The 19,429-nt window shown below is 35.6% G+C and overlaps 3 protein-coding genes across 15 annotated transcripts in view; 1 reads left to right on the top strand and 2 right to left on the bottom strand.

Annotated features, from left to right (window-relative positions):
- The window catches only part of sws (patatin like phospholipase domain containing sws), a 29,470-nt gene extending 25,644 nt beyond the window's left edge, over window positions 1–3,826 (bottom strand). For 6 of the 9 annotated variants that reach the window (XM_069133401.1, XM_046609573.2, XM_046609574.2 and 3 more), the window contains exons 1-3: window positions 3,102–3,220; window positions 1,301–1,702; window positions 98–517 (exon numbers count right to left, since the gene is read on the bottom strand). In XM_069133401.1, the coding sequence (XP_068989502.1) occupies window positions 98–517; window positions 1,301–1,702; window positions 3,102–3,212 (933 nt within the window). In that variant the 5' untranslated portion in view covers window positions 3,213–3,220. Of the gene's footprint in view, window positions 1–97; window positions 518–1,300; window positions 1,703–3,101; window positions 3,221–3,307; window positions 3,504–3,526 lie in introns of those variants that run through there. The other 3 variants (XM_069133402.1, XM_046609577.2, XM_046609578.2) reach the window with 3 other exon arrangements.
- A 2,035-nt stretch (window positions 3,827–5,861) lies between these two features.
- Window positions 5,862–15,728, top strand: Smyd3 (SET and MYND domain containing, class 3). 5 transcript variants are annotated; one of them, XM_046609612.2, is made up of 7 exons: window positions 9,303–9,438; window positions 9,554–9,741; window positions 10,096–10,337; window positions 11,129–11,433; window positions 13,065–13,344; window positions 14,359–14,524; window positions 14,658–15,728. In XM_046609612.2, exons 2-7 carry the CDS (start codon window positions 9,626–9,628, stop codon window positions 14,866–14,868), a joined length of 1,320 nt encoding a protein of 439 aa, XP_046465568.1. In that variant the 5' UTR covers window positions 9,303–9,438; window positions 9,554–9,625; the 3' UTR covers window positions 14,869–15,728. The 5 variants fall into 5 exon arrangements, with proteins under 5 accessions (XP_046465567.1, XP_046465570.1, XP_046465568.1 ...); XM_046609611.2 differs by lacking the exons at window positions 9,303–9,438; window positions 9,554–9,741 and adding an exon at window positions 5,862–6,106; XM_046609614.2 differs by lacking the exons at window positions 9,303–9,438; window positions 9,554–9,741 and adding an exon at window positions 8,936–9,186.
- Window positions 15,278–19,363, bottom strand: Hsc70-3 (heat shock protein 70 cognate 3). The gene is made up of 6 exons (XM_046609589.2): window positions 19,230–19,363; window positions 18,538–18,691; window positions 17,937–18,357; window positions 17,369–17,734; window positions 16,783–17,186; window positions 15,278–16,537 (listed from the first exon to the last, which is right to left on the bottom strand). The coding sequence occupies exons 2-6, from the start codon at window positions 18,663–18,665 to the stop codon at window positions 15,877–15,879; spliced, it is 1,980 nt and encodes a 659-aa protein (XP_046465545.1). The 5' UTR covers window positions 18,666–18,691; window positions 19,230–19,363; the 3' UTR covers window positions 15,278–15,876.
- Window positions 19,364–19,429: the final 66 nt, after the last annotated feature.

Genomic DNA, 19,429 nt, shown 5'->3' with positions numbered 1-19,429 from the left:
TTTGCTACAGTTCTGCTGCTAAACCAGCTAAGCATTTTTGTTCATTGGGCTAGTTTTATCTGAGCTGAACTTATCTTTCGTCAAGCATTATACTTACTTCCTGAAAAGAACTCATCGGCAGTTTGACAACTACAGAGTCCTCAACAGCTCTGGCTGACACGGTTTTGTAAGAGCTAGTGTGACCAGTAAGCACATCTGTAAAGCTGAGTAAGCTAGTTACGGATTCTCCAGTTTTTACTAGTTTCAAAGAAATTTGAGCACCATCGGCTCCTACAATAAATACATTGACTAGCCCTTGCTGGACGATGAATACATTCACATCTGGGTCTCCAATTTTGAATAGATAACTGCCAGCGGGTAAATTCATGATCTCTGTATGTTTGCATAGTTTGAGGAAAACCGGCTTTTCAAAATGACCAAATACTCTTATGCTTTGAAGCATGTACAACGCATCTGGCGGCACTCTGTCTCCTGGGCCGAGATCTTCCTCCAAATATTCAGCCGGAGGTTCCAGTACCTGGAAAAAAGTATGCACAATATTTTAAAGGTCAGAAATTAAGGAACAAGAAAAAACTATTTAGAAAAAAAGAATCTCAATGAATTTGAATAACACAAGCTAAGATATCAATAACTTGAGAGAAAGTTTTATAATTACAATGGTAAAATTAATTCAACTGCGGTATTTTTAAACATAGTCTAATATTTTTTGGCTCATTTCAATCATCATAAGAATTTCCAGAGATTGTCTGAAAAATGTTCCACAAATAGTTGCTATCTCTAGAGTGTATAAAAACTAATTTGTGTAAGTAAGGTACAACAAATGTGCGTCAGTTTCTATGAATTCACCGAAACAGATTTTCTTTTTTCCCAATGGTCAATTCAATATATGAATATCGGTGCATTATTGTAAAATTAAATATTCAACAATGCCAAAATAAGAAGCGAAATGGAACGAATTGGTGAATTTTTAACGATTTGGAAGGAATTTGAACTAAAACTTTGGTAACTAAGTTTCCGTTTATAATTCCAGTATTTTCTATTTTTGGATTTTTTAAGGTATCTTTGCAGCTTACGATTGCAATACTTTGTAAATAGTCAATATATAGCTATCTCGTCATCGTATTAAAAATCATTGGCCAACTAAGCTTCTTAATCATTTTGAATGTTCTATTTAAAAAAGCAGAGAATAATGGTAAAAAATATGCGAAAGGAAATTTTGTAATTGAGGGTTTTCTGTGCTCAATTGTAGACTGAACATATGTGTTCCCACACAAAAAGCAAATATAAAGTGGTAACTTGCCTTCAACTGTTGAGGGGCGCTCTCTTTCTTAAGCTGGAGCAATCTTCTGGCAAATCGCATAACGGCGCGTCTCTTTTTCCCTTGTCCAGTAGGATGTACTTGGCCGCTAATTGATTTCACTTTCCTGAGCATTTTTCTACCGTAGAATAATACTTTGTCTCGTTTTCTGAATCGCGGCCTGCCGCTTCCAACGCCAACGAATTCTTTTACCTCTGGCAAGAATTCTTTGTTTTTCCATTTGCGCAGTACTACTATAGACACGATGATCAGGATTAATAAAAAACCGATCGCACCTAGGAATAGAGCTTTTGATGCCTGATACTCTTCCACAAACTGGCCAATCCATCTTGAAAATGCATATGACCCCAGACTCTCGTTGAATTGATTAAACAAGTCGACAACCTGAACAGAAAACACAAGATTACTTCCTTTGATTATTTGTAACAGGTGAATAATGCTGTGTCAAAACTTTTCTGTTGCATGAAATTAGATAACCTTTCTTACTTAAATATTATAAAACAAAGTCGAAGTTGGTAATCTTAACTTCAATAAACACAGTAACAAAAATCACTGTTCGGCAATTTCTTAATAACTTCGAAGAAATTGAATATCCTAAATATGAGAATATTTTGCTTCGTTATGGTTGGCAAAATTTCTCACGATCCTAAAGTTTTGAAATAACGATTTTCAGTTTCTCCTTAAAATGCATTGATACACGAGGGTGGTAATTGTATTACATATTCAGCGTTTACTTCCATACCATGATAATCTAAAATATTGATCGTAAGAAACTCATTTGCTGTAAGAATAGAAATTCTCTGTGTATAAATTTGGTATATTTTCGTATCCTCACATCCGTTATGTATTTTGTTAATTTATGGATTTGTAAGACGTACAGTTAGGTTGAAAATTTATTTAAACACAACTCAAACTAATCAAGTTAAATACAAATAAAAAGTGTGTGATTTGGAAAAAAATGTTTAAACACTGAATTTCAAGTTAACACCAAAAGAGAAATGAAATGTTTCTTTTATCTTGAGCATAAGATTCGTGTAGTTTAACCAATCCCATCGAGAAACAGCACTTTTCTTTATAAATGAAATCACTAAAGATCATGTCAGAGATTATTTCTTGAGCGTATCTGTGATTAAAAAACTTTGACATGGAAGATTATTGTAAGTAACGGATGTCAAATTTGTAATTCACCAAGAAATAAATTACCATTACGTATACTTTGACTCGGAACGATTTGTGAAAACTCCATTCACGAATATCAATGTCAAAATGAAAATTAAACTATTGTTTGTCAAAATTAGACAAGCGATATGGATTTGCTTGGTAAAAAGACGGTAGCGTAATATGATTTTTGATATTGTATTATGTAATGAGGTGCTTACAGTGAAAATTCAATGTTGTAGAACCTTTTCCAGTGTCACAGAGAGGTTTTTGATGAAATGTACTTGATTTATTTCAGTTATACTTTTTAACCCCGTGTTTAATCATGATTATTTTTCGAACAGGTTTTCAATCCAACTGTATGACCCCAAAGATTAAGCAAATTATTCTCTACTGGCAATTTAGCCAAGATATGCAATGCGATTGGACGAATAGTGCATTTTTTCCAAATTGCAATACTGAATGGCAGTGAATTTCTAGACTCTTAGATTATTAATAATTTAGCTCGATAAGTTTTCCTGACAGAGCTCTGTAATTAAAAATGCCGAGTCACTTTTATACATGTGGGGCAATTGCCTAACACAGCAGCAATTACTTATAAGTTTGTAATTCCTTTCGATGATACCTTTCTATCAAACTCAAGTAAGCTTGCGCAATTGTTGTTGTTTGCGAAATCGAGATATTTATGACGTGTAAAAGTGACAAACACGCAGTTGCTAGCTGATCGCATTGTCATCGTCACAACTGCAAACATAATGTGAAATATTTTGTTTACATGTAACTTACGCAGCATCTTTATAGACAATGTAAAGCATCAAACGAAAAATATACCTCATCATGTTATAAATAATTTGGATGCGCAGGTTTTGGTTAAGATTATCTTATCCACGTGAAAAAAATCACGATTTTTCTTTTTTGCCTTCATCGGGTGTGTAATTTGACAGTTGTTTTGTCATACATCAAATTATCTACATCTGATATAATCTATGTTTGATTATCGCCTCGAATTCACTAATTGCTGTGATTTGCGGTAGTGTTGAAAAATAGTACATCTGATATAGTTACAACCTCCATGGTGGGTGAACATCTCGTTTGTCTTATGACGTACGTATTATTTACGTTGCGCAGCGGAGTGTCGTCGTCGTTTACTGAACTACCGATATTAATTAACTATGTTTTATCGCATGAATGGAACGCGAATGGAAAAAACGCGTGACACAATCGCGAAGAACTGTGGTATGGTTCGAATTTTTGGCCATTCAAATCACGACAAATGATAACATTTATACTGCTGTCAGCTAATGCATAAACCAACGGCATCCATCGCGCGAGGCATCCAACGCCATACTGATCCATGATACTGATCCGTATTCAACTATCCGAAGTCTGAACATGCGCGTTGAAACTTTTATTGTCTAATATCTAATTACTTCATGCTACTGCCTCTAAATTACTCTACTATCAACATAGAGTATAAGAAGTATAAGAATAGAGTAGGGGAGCTACTTCAGCGACCCTACTAGAAAGAGAAAGAAAATGAAAGTACCTGTGTAGAGCGCCTAATTGTATGTTGTATGCGCCATAGAGAGAGAAAAATAGATTCATTGTCTCTCTCTCTCTCTCTCTTTCTAGTTCGGGGACACTTGCAGAGCCACCTTTCCTCCTTTATCATTCTTAGAGGCTAGAGCATATAGCAATAATTGCTGGTATATTTATCACTAGATCATCCAGAGAATGGTTTTCCATGCTATTTTTGCACCGTTTTTGAATTTCGATAATTTTACTCTAACCGCTATATGTCTCTTTCGTACGATCCATCGTTGCAAATCAATGAGATAATAATTATAAGTTTCGAAATATATTTGTTAAAGCCGTGAGATTTATACGTACGTATTTAGCAAAATTCTCGATATAAAATACACATGCGGCATGATATATGAAGAACCTGTAATGTGCGAAAGAATGTGAATAAGCAATCTGAATACAATCGCTGCGCACGTGGCTTCGGAATTCCGAGTATATAGTTCGTGGGATTCGTAGATATTATAGTATATCAACTTATTATTAGTAAAAATATTTTTAACCTTTTCAAAAAACACTGTGTTGATGCTGAATGAAATTACAAGCATTTGAGTTTCATTGTGAGATCATCAGAACGATCAACTATCACACTTTCTGACATATTTAAAATCTGATTAGTTTATACTGCAGTTGAAAGAAAAAAGAGATTTCCATTTCTCCACCTTATTATTATGGTGATTCGACTTGAAAAAATAAAAATTGAGCACTGTTAGTGTAGATTTCCCTGTTTTCAACTTATCGAAAAGTGGAAAACCCAAAAAATATGCACTCTCACAATCAGTGCGCAACTGTAAATCGAATTCGTACGTATAATAATCATATTATCTAATTCTATCGAACGATACGAACGGGAATTCAAAAATTTAGTATCACGTAACCACAGTTTTGCATAATAGCAACAATGGCAATAATTGACAATGGAGATTGGTTTACTTTCCAAGCAGAAGAACCATGGCCATTTAAACGTTCACTTGTATAAATTCCGCCTAACTTCAAAATCACTTATTACAGTAAATTTAGAATCCACCAGTATGTATATTATGGCTATGTAATCGCAACTAATAATCGGAATATGATATCAACGTAATGAATTACTGCCTGAAAGTATAGCTTAGGTATAAAATTATATCAATTGTTAATACTTTATCTTGTCATTACATTATGAGTATATCAAATTTGAATGTTATTAAGTCTATTAAGCTGCATTCAAACGACTGAATACTCGCGGCAAAGATATAAGGTATAAAAGCTAGGTCGTTTGATCATTTCATGCAATTCATCTACGCCATGTAATTGCTAGATCAATACATATGCAGGTATCAAATACTATGTATACCAATATAAAAGTCAAGGAATATCACGTGTTCAATTGGAACATGTGTAGTTGTACATCAGTGATCAGCCGAATTATTATATAAGAAATTATACCTCCATGCTCAATCGTCATGCCCTTGAAGATTTTCCGCTGAAAGAAAATCAGGCGAGAGTAAAATTTTTCATTAGACTCATTTGATCTCATTTCCAGGGGAATGAACTACTGTGTGAAATGCTGAGAGGCTTGATTATCCGTAATACGTAACTGTTGCAGAGACGGTATATGCCTGGAAATATATGCAGCATCTATTTCTACAGGTTGAGAACCATGATGAGTCTATTTATAATACCGTGTTAAACTTGGTGTCATCTGAAAAAACCTAGTGGTTAATTTTAGGGTTGCAGTATAGAATGCTGATACACACAAGCTCATTGGATCTAGGTATCTTTATGTGTAACGTGGGACTCAATTTAAAGATTGGCCCAGCGTCGCGAGTAACGCACTCAATTCATAGTTTCAGTTTCTTTTATTACCTCGACGGAAGCAGCTGGATGCTAAATCTTTGAAGTTCATCCAACAAAATATAAGTTATATGTGAGAATGAGGTTTACAAATAACGATTACAAAAATAGAGCTAATATCAGTAAAGGAACAAGTCTTCTTAGTGCTAAACCGTTTGTGTATGTGCTCAAGTCACTTTTTCGATGGAACCGATGTGACAATTGTTTCGCGAGGTGAGACAACATTAAATTTATTCTGATTTCAAGTATACCTATATAATTATCGCACAAATGGCAGCCACAAGCATGACGTCAAAGCCCTATAGTTCCTAACTAGTAAAACTGCAGTGCCAACTCAATTTATTAATTACTGTTGATTATTATAATAATTGTTATTATAATAATTAACTTGCACTCCAATATATTAAAGTGCATATGATCTTTAGCAATGAAATCAAGCCAGCTATCAACATACAATTTAAATTTCCAACATTTACCGTCGCAGACGATCCACTTTTGAAACCATCCATACAGGAACATTTCGCGTTTTTATAGAAAACAAGCTGATTATGATGAAGATTATAACAAAGGTTCCGAATAGTTTAATTTTTTTTTTTAATTTCAACTCTATTGCAGTTTTTTAAATGATTTTCAGTTTTAAAGCTACGAATTCAGGTTACAAATACACAAATTCCAGATATCCCTTGTGCCAAACTATTCGTTATAATAGCGATTACGAGGGCAATTGTAAAATACTTGGATCATCAAATTGAAAACATTGATCTTCCCAGTATACAAAAACGAATTGCGTTCGAATTGGAAACGAATATTCGGAATGACGAATTGAAACATTATCAGTTTCGAACATTTATTATTTCAACGATTGTGACTATTCGTTTCATTGTGTGATTCGGAATTGGACACAAGACAATTCGCATGTCCACATTTATTCGAAATCGAATAAATTTCATCGAATACAATATATTTTGCCAACTAATATTTTAGGGTCCTCATTTATTTTGAGATTTGACGTAACCTGTTGTATCATTATCAATATAACTATTTAATAAAAAATGAAAACGACAAAATCGCATCTTCGATCGATTACCACTCGTAATATCGTGTATAGTGTACACAGTTGTGAAAACGTAAGTTTCGAGAAAAACGCGTCTAAAGTTTAAGGACTAATTTCGCGAGTGAAAACTGTTTGAACTCACTCCTCAACGTGTGCATGAGTTAATATAAAAAAATCATGCAGATTGCATCTGTAGTTTTAAAAATCTTTTTCACCATTTAACACAATGACATTGACAGCAAAATTCAAGGTTTTTAAACTAAAAAGTTGAAATGAAATGTCAAGGTCCTGCAAGAGTTAAAGAGGTACACGCTATAGTAAAAGACCAAAAAGTAGGTGATATTCACGAATCTTTTTATTTATTCAAAAAAATTATAATTTAAATGGTTTTTCGACGTACGTAACAAATTTGCAACTGAAATTTGGTTTGATAAAAAAAATGCAGAAGTTGCAGCAGTCCGACGATTATCTAGAGGATTGCACCTCTTATGTTGGTCAGAAATGAAAAAACAAAAGTTCTACATAATTCAGGAAAGTCCTCTATATAGCTAGAACTAAAATCAATCAGATAACAACGCATGAAATAAAAAATGACTAAAGATAAGTACTTGAAACAATAACAATATGGTCGACTTTGCACAGACATTTCAAACCTTCGTTTGTTATAGAGAATAGAAATTCTGCATGAATTATGTTTTAATATTGCTTTAGACTACAGAAAATTTATGTACGAGTCAAATGAGATTTGAACGTTTTAATTTTGGTCAATTAGTGTAAACATCGTGAAAAAGTTTTCAAGATATGATATTGAGTTCGACAAAAGTAATTTTATGAAATATGCGTTTAAAGGTTTTTCAGGGAATAACAATTGGACGAACAACAGCTGCGAAACCAGGTCAATTTTCAACCTGCACTCGCTTGGTTGCAAACCTTCATTACTCCTATATTTTACATCTCTGCTAAAAAAATCTTTGATTTATAATCCAGTAAGATCATAGAAAAAATCGTATTTGAAAAATATATTTTTTTTCGATCGTAACATTAGCGAATACCCGCTTAATCCCTTGAAAATCCTATATCCTCACAAAGCAAATCTGATTTAATCATTAAACCGAATGTAATAATTTTATTACGTATTTAGTCGGGAAAATGTTTGAAATATTCACTGGCGTAGTTGGTTGATTGTAACAAACATTGTTAAAGACAGTCAGCCTTGGAGTTACCTGAGGGCCGCTTCTGGGAGCATCGGTGAAAGAATTTCCTAACATTATCGACGCAGTCCGGATTAGAAAAGTTCGTTGCTTTGGTTGTTCGCATGTACGGAAATTGATTTTTCTTTATAGCAGGCGTAAAGCAGGATTTTAAGCCTTTTTATTTTCTAAGAATTAAAGCCCGTTTATGCCTACGTAGGACGAAAAATATTGTTCGCATCACGGGCGTAATACTTTACATCCTAGGTACGGAAATAGCTATTATATAACGCCAGCATGTTATACACGGTTCTTCATGCGTACCGTACACAAAGTACCCTTTTTTTGTCGGTTGAGTAAGCTGCGAATGCGCATGCGTGAAGTACCGAAAAGACCACTCCGGCCGTGTTCGACAATCTCACTAATCTCCAGTGGACGGTCTCTTCTTTTTGATGAACCTTTAAAATGATAGGAGCGCACGCGCAGAACGTACTTCCTGCTGCGCGACACCGGCACATGCGCAAATTATTACGATGAAAATATAACCTCAAAACCTGGGTAAATTGGTCAAACCACGTGTCAAACACTGTCGGTATTGTTTTTACTGTCGATTTTTCTTTATACCTATAACAAAAGATGTCTCAGGAGCAAGAAGTTATGGTAAAGCACATAACTTCTTGACACATTTTACCAAGTTTTGAGGTTATATCCTCATTGTAATAATTTACGCATGTGCCGGTCTCGCGCAGCAGGAAGTACGTTCTGCGCGTGCACTGCTATCATTTTGAAGGAATTCATCAAGTTACAAGTGGTCTTTTCTGTACTGCGCGCAAGTGGTGCCGCGAACAAATCTGATATTATGCGACTCTAACCTCAATTTCGTGCTTCGCGAAAACACGCGTAACATCTCTTGTTATGTAAAGAATCGTGTGCAACAAAGAGGCAACCATTTTTTGCCTCGCGTATTTGCGATATTCATCTTCGACCCACCTACGACTTATATTGCAAACGTACGCTCGGCTCGAAAAGACCGCCTAAAGTAAAACCGAGTCGGTACGGCAGAATACTGCAATTTTGTTCCCTGTCCTTCATGAAACCTTACCTTACACCCGTATTCATAGTCCTCCCTTGAGGAACAAGGATACCTTGTTCATGAAACGTGAAATGAGAACCCGTATTCATAGTCCTTCCTTGAGGAACAAGGATTCCTTGTTCATGAAATGTGAAATGAGAACAAGGAATCCTTGTTCCTCAAGGAAGGACTATGAATACGGGTGTTACCCGTGGCAATTACTATAGAGGTCAGTGCACGTGAATCAGACACGCAGCAACACGCAGTCCGTTGCGTCCGATCGGGGTTCATTTGCACTGTATGACTGAAATTCGACTAAAATTATGAATACCGCTGGGTTGTAGGAAAGCAATTCATATTTAAGAATCAGAATTTAGGGGCGATAAGTAGAATGACATTAATTACTGATCATCAATATGAAGGGTGAACATAGTCAAATTCTGAAAGGCTCAGTAATCTCAACCGCGACACCGTTCGCGTTTGTTTTGATGTCCAAATACAGAAATGACAGATGCGACAACTGCTTGCGGAGGTATAATAACAATAAAATTGGCTCGCCAATTATTAACATGTGTACAAATTGGCAGCGATTTCTTCCCCACTTTATCTGTTTGTTTCATCTGTAATTATTCTTCTAATTCAGAGTTTTGCAGATATCACATGATACATTTCTCACTGAAATTAGCTGCATTGATAATTCTTTGACTACTTTACAGCAGGTTGAAAACGTTTAAATTTACTGTTACATTGTATCGCTTTGCATCACAACAATTTTGATACGATTGAATTTCTTATAAATGAATGTATTAACTGAAAGAACATTCTTGTGTAATTGAGAAGCTTTAATAATGAGTTGCTAATACATTCAATGGTATTCACTTTATAGCAGTAAACTACTGAAATGTTCAGCGTGTCAATGTGTATATTACTGCGATCGCCACTGTCAAAAAGAATCATGGGGTATACACAAGTTCGAGTGTACAAATTTGAAGCGAATATCACCAAGAATAATTCCTGACGCAGCTAGATTAATGGCACGAATAGTCATAAAGTTGAACAAAGGTGGAGCAGACGAGCAAGGCTTTTACACAGAGACAAGATTCAGGAAGTTCAAGGACCTTATGTCTCGTAAGTAACAAGAACAAATGGCAAGTTTCAGAAAAACTACTTTTCGAGCTCGCATTTTGAAGGGTTCAATCTCATAATTAGATTATGGAAAACACCTAATCATTTAATTTATTTATAGAGATTATTAAAATCAAATGGGATTCAAATATTGTAAACAGAGACGAAAAAAACATTTAAACAATCTTGAGCAATGTAATTTACAACAATGTTTTGAGCCTCAAAATAAAACGTCATCTTTACTTTGTTAAAAAGATTATTCTGAGATAATTTGAATAACGCCAGCTAAGAAATCAATAATTTGAGAAAAATTTTGATAACTAGACATTCAAAATGAGTAACTCTGATTTTTTTGGGCTTATTTTACTCACCACAGATTTTTTCAAAATGGTGGAACAGATTTTCGTGAAAAATTATATACGCATGTTATAACTATAATGTATGGTAAAATTTCTTGATTGTCTTTCACAATCAGATAATATGTGGAAATTTGGTCAGCAAGCAGTATAGGCACAAAAACATAGGAATCAGATAAATATATACCAGCGTTTAATCAGTTTGAACGTTGTAATTGTAAAATTATCTGTTAAATTGTCGATATCTTAGCTTGTGTTTATTGAATTTTCTCGGATTCATTTTTGTGAAACAGTCAAGTTGTTGTTTCGTTTATGATCATCATCATTCTCATAAACAGTACTGCTAGAGATTTTTTAAACAGTTCCTTCTCTTTCTCTAATTTTCTATCCAGACAGTCCTGCCAAATTATCCTCAAATTCATACATCTCATTTTTCAGATTATTCCGATCTGAAACAAGATGTGAAACGAATGGAACACTTTACGTCTCTATGTGGTGTCTTATTTGAAGTCCTCGGAGAGACGCTTCTACCAAACTCAGCAGAGTTGATGGGAATATATGGTCGCCTGTGCGTCAACTCTTTCAACATATTAGACTCAGAGATGAACAGCATCGGAACTGGGGTTTACCTAGGGCCTTCCGTAATGGATCATAGTTGCAAGCCAAATGCTGTTGCTGTTTTTGAAGGGACTACAATCACCATTAGAGCCCTGGAAGATATACCTCGATTAGATTGGTCAGAGGTATGAAAATACACAAGTTTCAATACTCATTCCACCGTATTAACTCAATCATTCAGAATAATTCAATTGTTTTGCTTTCAATGAAGTTCCAGATCTAAACTGATCTGTTAACCCTTTAAGTCATACATTATTGTCCTGAGTCAACTTTTATAACAAGGTAGTATTCCATGGTTTTCGAGGTAGCTGATTACGTATCGGAAGTCAAATTTAAAAAATTGAAGATGGTCGATCCAATACAGCAGACAAAAATTTCAAATTTGATCGAATACAGTCAAAAAACTTTATGCAGGGGTTTTCGATGTGTTTGATTGGATTTGCCATACTTAATTTTGGAAATCTGATTTTCCCAAAAACCCCTGGACAGAGATTTGTCTTCGGATTCGAGCAAATTTGAAATTTTTGTCCGCCATATTAGATCCACCATCTTGAATTTTTAAAATCCGATTCCAGATTCGTAATCAGCAACCCCAAAAACTTAAAATTTAAGTAAAACATGTGTACGTGTAGAGGGGTAACCTTCGCAGAAAAGAAATATTCCATCATTTCTTACATTTTTTTTCAATCAATTTACTTCTAACAATAATAATTTACATTATGTCGCAATAATTTCTCTCGAGTATTGAAAACCTATTAGTGGACTATCAGAAATAGCAAAAAACCGAAATAAAATATGTTGAAAAGTTCTGTAAATATATAAAAAATGGATATAAAATAGATGGTAAGAATATTTACTATTATGACTGATAGGGTTAATCAATCTGCGCTCATAATATTATTTAGACAAACTCGTATTTCCAAGCTTTTACTAAACTTGTATCATTTCCTTACAGAGTTTATTTTCTTCGTATTATGACACCATAGTTTGCCTATTTGTTGTATCGTATTAAATAGTGCTGGAATTGAGCTTGATTGCCGAAAAACATTTTCCTTCTGCAATTGTACGAAAAGCTAACAAATGCTCAATTTCTTTTACTACATACAGATAATGCTGATCGTTACTTGTTGCTGTTAGTAATTGCAGCTTGCAGTTGCTTCGCATAAAATATGGGTGCTTACATCATATAGTAGTTACTTGTTGTTTTGTCCAAAGTGTTGCTCATCCGTTTGTTTGTTTGTTCATCATTGTTGATATTTCATTACATAAACACGCATTCCACATTATGTTGCATTTTTTGAACCATGTGCTGATTTTCCCTGTGTTTCATCATATATGCATAGTACTTTGCGCAGGTGTGTAAATTTAATGAATAAATACAACATAAATATCTAACTTGCTGTCAGCAAAGCATGATTTTCGGGTAACAAATAGAAATCCACTTGTTCTCAAGTATTTTCAACTCAAATTAATAATACAAATACCGAGATATTTCACTTTCAGCGATACTAACTCAATTCTGCATGCATTATTAAAGTGAGTTACAAAAGCAATCGAAGTCATATGTCATGATAAGAAGTATAATACTTTATTGCATCCTTATTTTATCCATGATTTTGCGAAATTGTGATTTTACTATAAGACATAGATAATTTTCGGCTTACAAAGCAATGTTTCAATATTATACTATATTGATTAACTAATGAAAAGTACTAAATTTAGTTTGGTTCCATCTTTCTCACCGACAATAAATCAGATCAGAATATCATACATCGACCTGCTCAATTCCACGGAAGAAAGACAAACTGAATTACAAGCTGGTTATTATTTTCGATGCAACTGTGAACGATGCACGTCACCTGAGCCGTTTGTGATGGCTGCTGCTTGTCCGAGTCCGTCATGCGATGCTCCATGCTTTCCGTCTGAGGAAAGTTGTTCAGAATGTGGAGAAAAACTACCCGAAACACTGAGCGATTTGTTTGAAGAAGTTACAGAATTTACTCTACATCATTTACAAAGCATGAAGACTGTCGCATGTATCCTTGTCGAAACACCGGAGTAATGAAATATGATGTGACATAATATCTCTTATATTGTCGACTTGTAATGGTTGGTGGGATTCACCAACTTTCGGCCAGCTTTTTAAGGTAAAAATTTTAATCTGGCTGCAGTTTCATTGCTATAACATACTGTATAAGAAGATATAAAAATCCATCCACCCTTGACAAAAAAGACGTTGCTAAATTTTTTCACAATTATGTATTGAACTTTTTTCTTCGAATTTCTAACAGTTCCTGTGGTCGGAAAAAAAATGTAACCTAATCTGTGATTTTTGTAAAAAATCTGTTATTTCCAAAGATCATATCCATTTTGATGGATCCTTTGAAACTGCCAACAAACACGTTTTTCCGTCACTTTTAGCCATGTGTATGTGAACGAGTCAACCCTTTGAAGCATACATTTTTCCTTGCAGTCAAATTCTTTGAACCTTATATTTTCAGTCCACTGTATTGGATCCGCTATCTTGAATCTTATATTTTCAGTCCGTCGTATTGGATCCACTGTCTTGAATTTTTAAATTCTGACGTCAGATTCATTTTTAGCGACTCCAAAAATCCAATATTACGAAGTTCCACTTTTCTAGTCCCCATAACCTTCCCACAGTTACATTTATTCTTTAAAAATAGGCGTTTTCAACACTTTGTTTATTTATAGCGCTCACTATATTCTCGGAATCATCATAAACCCTTTAAAACATCCACATTGACATCTTAGTAGACCAGTTATGCAAAAAAATTACAGCGATATTTCAAAAATTTAATATAAATTTTCAATAGCCAATTCAAAAAAGGTGTCTAGTGTGTGAGACGCTGTACCACAAAGGGTTAAACATGAATTTCTTTTTATTTTTTTCGTTACGAAAAGTAGACATGCGGATCTTCGTTTACAATATAACGTATCCAAATTGCAGCAAAATTGAAATGTTCACCCTAAAAAACTGGCGAAACGTTAGGGGATCAGGCTGTAAGCAACTTAACTCAAATCTTCAGATCTCGATGTTAGTAAAATATGCCTAAAGAAGCAGGAAGGCGTATTACATTCCCTCAACTTGCAGCATGTACGAACGCTCGATGCTGCTTTTGAAGCGGCAGTCAATTTGGGCACTTGTTGGGAAGATGCTGAACATTATGGAACTAAACTCATACCTGGATATCTGTAAGTGCTCTGATTTCCTGTGCATGGCTCAATTTGTTATTACATCCACAATAATTAGTCATGTATCACTTATCTACTTCTTCTTCTAGCAATTTCAGTTTTACTTACTGTACATTGCATTTACCATTTTCAGATTATATTATGGTGCCATGCACCCATTAACAGGATTACTCTATCTGAAATTAGGAAAGATACAATTGTATTTAGGGAAATCGAGCAGAGCAGTTGACACGCTCAAAAAGGCTGCAGCAGTTTTAACTGTAACACATGGCGATCAACACTCTCTTGTTAGAGAGCAGCTCAGACCATTGACTTATCAAGCTATTTCCCAATATTCTAATTAAATAAGGCCAATTTTCACTTACAGAAATATATTTTTAGATTTTGTATAAACACTGTTTACCGAATTATCGAGATATTATACTGCCGCAGTACACGATAACGACGAGAATGAAAAATAATTGTATGAGCAAACTGTAGCAAAAATTACATTATTGAACTCTGACGATGGGTTGTAATTACCAAAGCTTAATGAAATTCTGGCAAGTTTTAGAATCACTTTTACGATGCATTTATTAGATGGACAATGGGAAAGATAAGTATGTAAATTATTAAATTTATTTGGATACGTTCTACATGTTAGGCTGGTTATAAAAATGATGCGTTTCTAGAATCACGTGGAACCAAACTTTTTTACCATAAATTTATGTAAAATCAATAACAAGGGAGTTTGTTATAGAATTTGGACGATGATTACTTTACTGAAAAAATGTTTATTTTGTGATACTGATAGGATACATCTTGCATTCACGCACTCATACAATATTATTGTATATGCTACACATATACCACAATAACAATAAGAAACTACACTGGCATTCACGCATCAGATACGCTTTTGTCTCTTCACTCCCAGTCTCACAAATATTTTCAAATGTATTCGATTACTATATTAATGGAACATATAAAATAATCAAAATAAATTAACAACACAGTGAAGTCTTACACAGGAATTGACGTTCAACTCCTTCATAGACAATATTCCGAAAAAGGAAATATTGCTGCTTCGTGTCTCATTTTTTTTCCTTCAGGGGTATGGAGGTGGAATTATTTTACAGCAAATATGCTTCAAAGACTGATACAACGATTCGACGATTTACGTCTAGCTTCATTCTCTTCTAAACTCGCGTTATTTTCTACTTGGCTAGCGAAAAAAAAAACTTTTTGCCATCACGAATCCAGCTGCGTATTTATGTACAGTGTACAAGTCGGTATCGTCGTATAATAATATCTGAAGTATTTGCTTAAAGGATGATTTTTTCAGTCTATAGAACGCAAAGGGCTCTCTGCAATTAAAGTTCATCCTTAAGATCATCATCTTCATCAGGGGAACCACCTGTTGGTGGAACACCACCCGCGCCTTGGTAAAGCTTGGCGATAATAGGCTGAACTATTTCCTCCAATTCCTTCTTTTGCTTCTTGTATTCTTCCGGTTCAGTGTCTTGATTGTCTTCGAGCCACTTGATCTTCTCTTCAATGGCTTCCTCCATTTTCGATTTATCAGAGTCGCTGACCTTGGCACCGAGCTTTTCCTTATCAGACAATTGATTCTTCAGCGAGTACGCGTATGATTCGAGTTCGTTTCGCGCCTCCACTCGCTCCTTCAGTTTCTTGTCATCATCGGCAAACTTCTCAGCGTCTTTGATCATCCTTTCAATGTCATCTGGTGTCAACCGATTCTGATCGTTGGTGATGACGATTTTTTCACGGTTACCAGTTCCCTTGTCCTCAGCAGATACTTGCAATATACCGTTCGCGTCGATTTCGAAAGTCACTTCAATTTGAGGGATTCCTCGTGGCGCCGGTGGGATGCCAGTCAGATCAAACTTGCCCAGCAAGTGATTGTCCTTGGTCATCGGTCTCTCACCTTCGTAAACCTGAATCGTTACTGTGTGCTGATTGTCCGATGCTGTAGAGAATATTTGCGATTTTTTCGTCGGGATTACAGTGTTTCTGTAAACGGAAAGAGAAACTTAATTAACCTTCAAATTAAGCATTTGGTAAATATCGAATAAATGTTACAAGACTTTGATGATTTTTCAAAATCCATTTTTTTGCCAGTATTAGAATCTAACGGCTAATTCTCAGAGTATTCTAATAATAATTAATTTGGAGATCATTTATTTTCGTTGATGAAAAATGAACTTTACCTATCAAAATATGTTGATGTATTACCAAATCATAATGATAATAATTACCTTGGGATAAGCTTGGTCATAACTCCTCCAACAGTTTCAATACCCATGGTCAGAGGGTTAACATCCAAAAGGACAATTGCGTCGGTGTCTTGTTCCCCAGAAAGTACACCAGCCTGTACCGCAGCTCCGTACGCTACAGCTTCATCAGGATTGATGCCCCTCGATGGCTCCTTGCCGCCAAAGAATTCTTTCACAAGTTGCTGGACCTTCGGTATCCTTGTGGATCCACCAACGAGAACAATCTCATCTACGTCTTTTTTGCTCATGTCTGCATCCTCCAAAACTTTCTGTACAGGCTTCATCGTACTACGGAAGAGATCCATGTTCAGCTCTTCGAATTTGGCTCGTGTCAGCGTCTCAGAGAAGTCTTCACCCTCGAAGAAGGATTCAATCTCAATCCTGACCTGAAAATTTCATAAAACATGTAAATTTTGTTCTGACTTTCGTTCCGGTTTTCGGTATGAAGTTGAACTTTGATAATTCAAATCCGAATCTTGTGATCAAAAGGTTTTGCTGAACTTTTGGTGATTTTCGTGCTGCTGAATTTTTTTTTTCAAGTGTTAATAGACATTTAAATCATATTTACCTGGTGACTGGCGCTTAGTGCTCTCTTCGCCTTCTCAACTTCTCTTCGGAGTTTCTGCACGGCTCTGTTATCTTTGCGGATGTCTTTGCCCTTCTTCTTCTTGTAGAGTTTGATGAAGTGGTCCATAACTCTCTGGTCAAAGTCTTCACCTCCCAAATGGGTGTCACCGTTTGTAGACACAACTTCGAACACACCGTTGTCAATAGTCAAGAGACTGACGTCAAAAGTACCACCACCCAGATCGAATACTAAGACATTCTTCTCTCCATCCTTCTTGTCAAGACCGTAAGCAATTGCAGCAGCCGTTGGCTCATTTATGATTCTCATAACATTCAGACCAGAAATAGTTCCAGCATCTTTGGTTGCCTGTTTTACAGAAAATTCATAATATATTTTCAGGACCTACCAATATTCAAGCAAATTTTGATGCCGAAAAGAGACATAGTGCTGGGAATCTTTGGGTAATTATCGAACATAGTAAACAATGATGGTAAAAACTAGGAATATTCAGTGAGTTGATGCACTCTTGCACAAAAGGTATTGAACATCTTACTGTCAATTATCTTACCTGTCTTTGAGCGTCATTGAAGTACGCAGGTACAGTGACTACGGCATGTGTGACTTTCTTGCCCAAGTAGGCCTCTGCAGTTTCCTTCATTTTATTAAGAACCATGGCAGATATTTCCTCAGGTGCGAATACCTTGTCTCCCTGACTAGTGGAAACTTTGATATGGGGTTTACTGTTTTTCTCAATAACAGTGAACGGGAAGAACTTAACATCCTGCTGAACAGTGCTGTCTGACCATTCTCGACCAATCAAACGCTTTGCGTCAAATACTGTGTTTTCAGGATTTGTCGTCAGCTGGTTCTTGGCTGCGTCACCGATCAGTCTTTCACCATCCGGCGTGAACGCAACATAAGACGGTGTGATACGGTTTCCTTGATCGTTGGCGATAATTTCCACACGACCATTCTTGTAAACGCCGACACTGTATAAAAAAATGTCCAAATTAGTAAAACGAAAATGTTTTTTCAAACCCCAGTCAGCCGGGAATATTAAATTCAGTACTTCAGTCTCAAGAGGTTTGTGGAATATGGAATTTCAAATGCAGGTTTATCAAGACTGGAAATAGATGGTTAATAGTTCAATTTTTATTTGTAATTATTACCATGAATATGTTGTTCCCAAATCAATTCCTATCACCGTTCCAATGTCCTCTTTGTCTTTTTTCTCATCTTTGGCACTTGCCAAGGCTGCGACCAGCCCTAACAGTAAAAGGGCAACTGCTCCCTTCATTTTCACGTATCCAAATATATATTCACCTGAAAAATTGTTGAAAAAATTTGCAGTCAGATACTGATTTAAGCAAATCTGGTCGAAGCTGCCGGACAATTCGGGTACAACTGCAATTGTAGTGTAAAAAAAATTGCTAACATTGTTCAAGTGTCTGCTAAAATCGCAGTTTGCGTTGACAGAAGTTCTATAACTATGAATATACGATACAATTGACTTTCACAGATGCAATGAAAAAACGAAGAATACGAGTTGTAAAATTTCTAGCAGCAGCTGTAACCGGCTATCTCAATAATGCCGGAAAGCCGCGAATTCGGCATGCGTGGAGTTGTCGGTAAAGGCTGCGAAATGATTATTGAACGAGTGACCGATCAACCCTTATTGCTTCGACTGATACTGTAATCGTTAATCCAAAATTATACGAATAGTGGACGGATATGGCTCCTCTTAACGACGTGGCTCGCCGGATAGAAGACTGGTTTATTCCGAAATTAGTTCATTCGAGGAGTGAGAAATATAATATGCACGGTATATCGATTGGCAGTTATTAAACCGATTAATAATTACCAGTAAAATTTCTATTTTGATCCCAGTTTGTTGAGAAGATCACACGAGTTGACACAATTCTATACTGAAACACCTTCTTTCACTTCGGACGTCTGTTAAATGACTGACTAGCGAGCGCATTCATCGCCGGAGATATTAACGGGAAAATTTCGTCGTGTCTTCCTTTGATTGGTCCGAATCTCCACGTTATAGAAGAAACT

This window comes from Neodiprion pinetum, chromosome 2 (assembly GCF_021155775.2).
Source record: "Neodiprion pinetum isolate iyNeoPine1 chromosome 2, iyNeoPine1.2, whole genome shotgun sequence".
NCBI classification, from domain to species: Eukaryota; Metazoa; Arthropoda; class Insecta; order Hymenoptera; family Diprionidae; genus Neodiprion; species Neodiprion pinetum.
Note: the sequence above shows the minus strand (reverse complement) of the source record. Positions and strands in the feature narration are given on the sequence as shown.

Excerpts from the sequence above, each read along its gene's own strand:
- Smyd3 (XM_046609611.2), top strand. The coding sequence starts at position 5,973 with ATGAGGTTTACAAATAACGATTACAAAAATAGAGCTAATATCAGTAAA. Across the intron at positions 10,338-11,128 it reads GTTCAAGGACCTTATGTCTC|ATTATTCCGATCTGAAACAA; the intron begins GTAAGTAACAAG and ends CTCATTTTTCAG. Across the intron at positions 13,345-14,358 it reads AAGCATGAAGACTGTCGCAT|ATCTCGATGTTAGTAAAATA; the intron begins GTATCCTTGTCG and ends TCAAATCTTCAG.
- Hsc70-3 (XM_046609589.2), bottom strand. The coding sequence starts at position 18,665 with ATGAAGGGAGCAGTTGCCCTTTTACTGTTAGGGCTGGTCGCAGCCTTG. Across the intron at positions 18,358-18,537 it reads TTGGGAACAACATATTCATG|TGTCGGCGTTTACAAGAATG; the intron begins GTAATAATTACA and ends TTTTTTATACAG. Across the intron at positions 17,187-17,368 it reads CACTAAGCGCCAGTCACCAG|GTCAGGATTGAGATTGAATC; the intron begins GTAAATATGATT and ends TGAAATTTTCAG.